At 38.5% G+C, this 2,961-nt stretch overlaps 1 protein-coding gene across 1 annotated transcript; it reads right to left on the bottom strand.

Moving 5' to 3' along the window:
- Positions 1-2,035: 2,035 nt before the first annotated feature.
- LOC108354763 (uncharacterized) lies at positions 2,036-2,901 on the bottom strand. Its single transcript, XM_017605935.1, has 3 exons — positions 2,885-2,901; positions 2,338-2,680; positions 2,036-2,278 (listed from the first exon to the last, which is right to left on the bottom strand). Exons 2-3 carry the CDS (start codon positions 2,446-2,448, stop codon positions 2,036-2,038), a joined length of 354 nt encoding a protein of 117 aa, XP_017461424.1. The 5' UTR covers positions 2,449-2,680; positions 2,885-2,901.
- Between the last annotated feature and the right edge of the window lie 60 nt (positions 2,902-2,961).

Genomic DNA, 2,961 nt, shown 5'->3' with positions numbered 1-2,961 from the left:
GAGTGTCGCCAGTTGTGAGGCGACTCTCCGCATGCCGGGCATTCGTTGGCCACATCTGAACTTATCCAGCTTCGGTAAAAGTTTAGCTTGCTGCAGTAGAGCGAATTTGTGCAGACGAAGCTCTGTCTCGTTCAGGCCGGGAGGCATCTTTACATACATTCACAATTCGTGTAGATTCTTCTGCAGCGTATTGCCCGAAATAAAGTAGTTATATGTTTATGACACCAATACTTTTTCCACTATGTCCCGGCATTTAAAATAAGCAGTGTTGTATTTGATCCAGGCCAGTTCATAGTAAGGATAAGGTGTCATTAAAAACGGTTCCAATTGGTATCTACAATCGGCTATGAGTGTACATATATCCATTATCCAAGTTCTGTGTAATAAGTCGGTAAAGAGGTATGCACTACGACCTAAGGATCTATTGTACCCTCNCTATACCTTTCAGGTTGTAAAGATCATCTGACCTAAATTGGGTGGTTGTTTCTTAATAGTTTTTTAATATGATGCAAACCAATATCGTTAAAAGCCGCAAAGTTCTTCGTTTGGAGATTTTTAGTAAATGGTATGGAATTAACACCAAATGACTCTAACGGCGGTTGCGCAAAGGTATTTTGTTTTTGTAATTCTCTGGACGCGTACTGTACAACACAAAATCTTAACAACTAATTAATTCTCTAATTATGGTATTTTCTCATAGGCACGTATGTATAAGCTCATCTGGAGGCCATAAATACCTGCCTCAACGCTTTCTGAGGTTTTGGAGCCGTCTCTGCATGTAATGCATGATGCTTGCCGGTACCCAGCAAACACAGTTTCTAACGTTAGAGAAATTTGGATTTCTACACAAGATAACTAAGATAATTCTCTAGTCGTTCTCGAGTCGATGACGAAAATAGAAAACTCCATTAGAATTCGATTCGAGAACGATTAGAGAAACAACGCAAATTCAAATAAATGTAAATAAGCAATATTCCAAATGTATAAATCATAAATTACCTTTAAGTTCAAATAATTCATAATTATTTTATTGCAAATACATTTAATATAAATTTTACAAACAAAGCGTTTTTTTTTAATGAAGTAGTTTGAAATTCACATTCGAATCTCATTAGAGATTAATATTAGAATTCGATTCGAGAATTAATATTTTCTCGAGTCGAGAAGTATGTCCCATTTTTGTTGAGATCGCTATGATTTTCGATAGGTTTTCTGAGTCGATCTCTAACGTTTGAGATTGGAGCATGATAAAAACACTTAAAGGTAAAACCATGATAAAAACATTGGAGCGGAGAATGTGGCTATTTCTCCAATCATTCTCTAATTAATAACTAACCTCAATGTTTGCTGGGTATATGTCCTTCCATAATGGAGTGCTTTTAAATTTTTTTTTTCGTATTATCTCTGAAGAAAAAAGCTTTGTGAGGGGTAGGTTAATAGTTTTTCCAAGTTCATGGATGATAAGATCTTTTCTCTGTCAAAATCCTCCCTTGGAATGTTTAAGAAAGTGCGCTCGATGGGGAGATTTACCTCGTAGCGACAACACGGAAGGGCGATACCTTTTCATCGTGTTTGACGACCTCCTGTCCTGTCGTCGGGTACGTGCCCATCGCACCTGCCAGTCTGAATTGTGATGGGCGACAGTTTCAACGCTAATAAACCTCTAGTCACTACTAGTCGTACTGTCATTGTGTGCACCCATTTTAGGATCTCGGGGTTACAACTCCAATACTTTCTTTCCCCGACGATTGAAACTTAAATTTGGCATAATTCACTGTTATTTTTCTGAGAGCAAGATAGTTTATTCTTTTAAAGAACCCGATGGCCGTTGTGGTTGTTGTTGTAGCTGCATACAAATTCCCCAAAGACTTTTTGGGAAGTGTTGCTGGAGTGACAGTCCTTGGTCAGATATAAATCTGGGTCGTTCCGGTTACGTATACCCGACTGTCGTGGGATTAAAGTGGTTTATATGAAGATCCATTTCGACGCTCCAACCCTTCATTAATACTTCTTTGTATTACGTCAAAGGAGGTACTCACGAACACCAATATGAGCGTCCCTTTAGAGTTTGTATCTGCACAACGCTGTCCCTACTTCTAGCTTCAGCAATATTTATTTGCGGATAGTTGGCTGCGCATTTCTTTAATTCAGTGCTAGATTGAGGAAAGCGCAGAGCATAATTTCTCCAGATTCGGCAATAGTCTTCGATCGCTGCATCTTGACACGCTCCGGGATATTGTACCGCAATATAATGAATATGAATGTTGAGATCACACGCCTAAAATAACGTGAAAAAATTAAATCATTAAAAGACCTTGAAGATCTTAAGATACTTACAAATTGATGATGTCTAAAAAACCCCATTCTGTTGAAATAAATATGTTGCGAATCCTTGCTCGGAGTATATGGCAATTTTGTTTCTGTCTTCTTCATTCCGGGAATAACCATATCGGACAAAGTTATGCTTCATGATAGTCGAGTATCTTTTCTAAAACTACAGACATACTACTGATCGCTGCAAAGGAAAGCAACCTTAATGCTGCAAATTTTATTTCCGACAAAATAACGGATCTACGATGTTGTGTTGTTGTAGCGGCTTTTCAATCCCGTCCGGCCCGGCTTGTGCCGCAATCGTTGTCGTCAAGCTCAACTAACTGGAGACCCAGGAAGGGTGCAGCTTCTATAAGTTTTGTCCATAGGCACAGAGGCGTTAGCTGAGTGCAGTTTAGGGGTGTCAACAGATTCAAATAATCCGAGGAGTTTGTGATATACCCTCTTCAACATTTCCGGTATTATAAAAAGCAAAGCAACGATACCCATTTTTTTTTATATTTTCGACTTTTATCAGAAATTTTTGCACATTCGAAATTTCTTATTTGTTTACCTTCTTGTTCTTTCCAGCTGATGGTTCGCAATCTCAGTATATCCAGTAAAAAAACTGTGGTGAAGTCCTTTATGGGG

The sequence above is a fragment of the Rhagoletis zephyria genome, unplaced genomic scaffold (genome assembly GCF_001687245.7).
Source record: "Rhagoletis zephyria isolate East Lansing unplaced genomic scaffold, Rhagoletis_zephyria_1.1 Rzeph_scaffold_38987, whole genome shotgun sequence".
NCBI classification, from domain to species: Eukaryota; Metazoa; Arthropoda; class Insecta; order Diptera; family Tephritidae; genus Rhagoletis; species Rhagoletis zephyria.
The sequence above is the reverse complement of the archived record's forward strand: the minus strand, read 5'-3'. Positions and strand labels throughout refer to the sequence as shown.

What these genes read in the sequence shown, in the direction of transcription:
- LOC108354763 (XM_017605935.1), bottom strand. Translation starts at nt 2,448, where the DNA reads ATGGTTATTCCCGGAATGAAGAAGACAGAAACAAAATTGCCATATACT. An exon ending in TTTTTAGACATCATCAATTT is followed by an intron (nt 2,279 to 2,337) that starts GTAAGTATCTTA and finishes ACGTTATTTTAG; the next exon opens with GCGTGTGATCTCAACATTCA.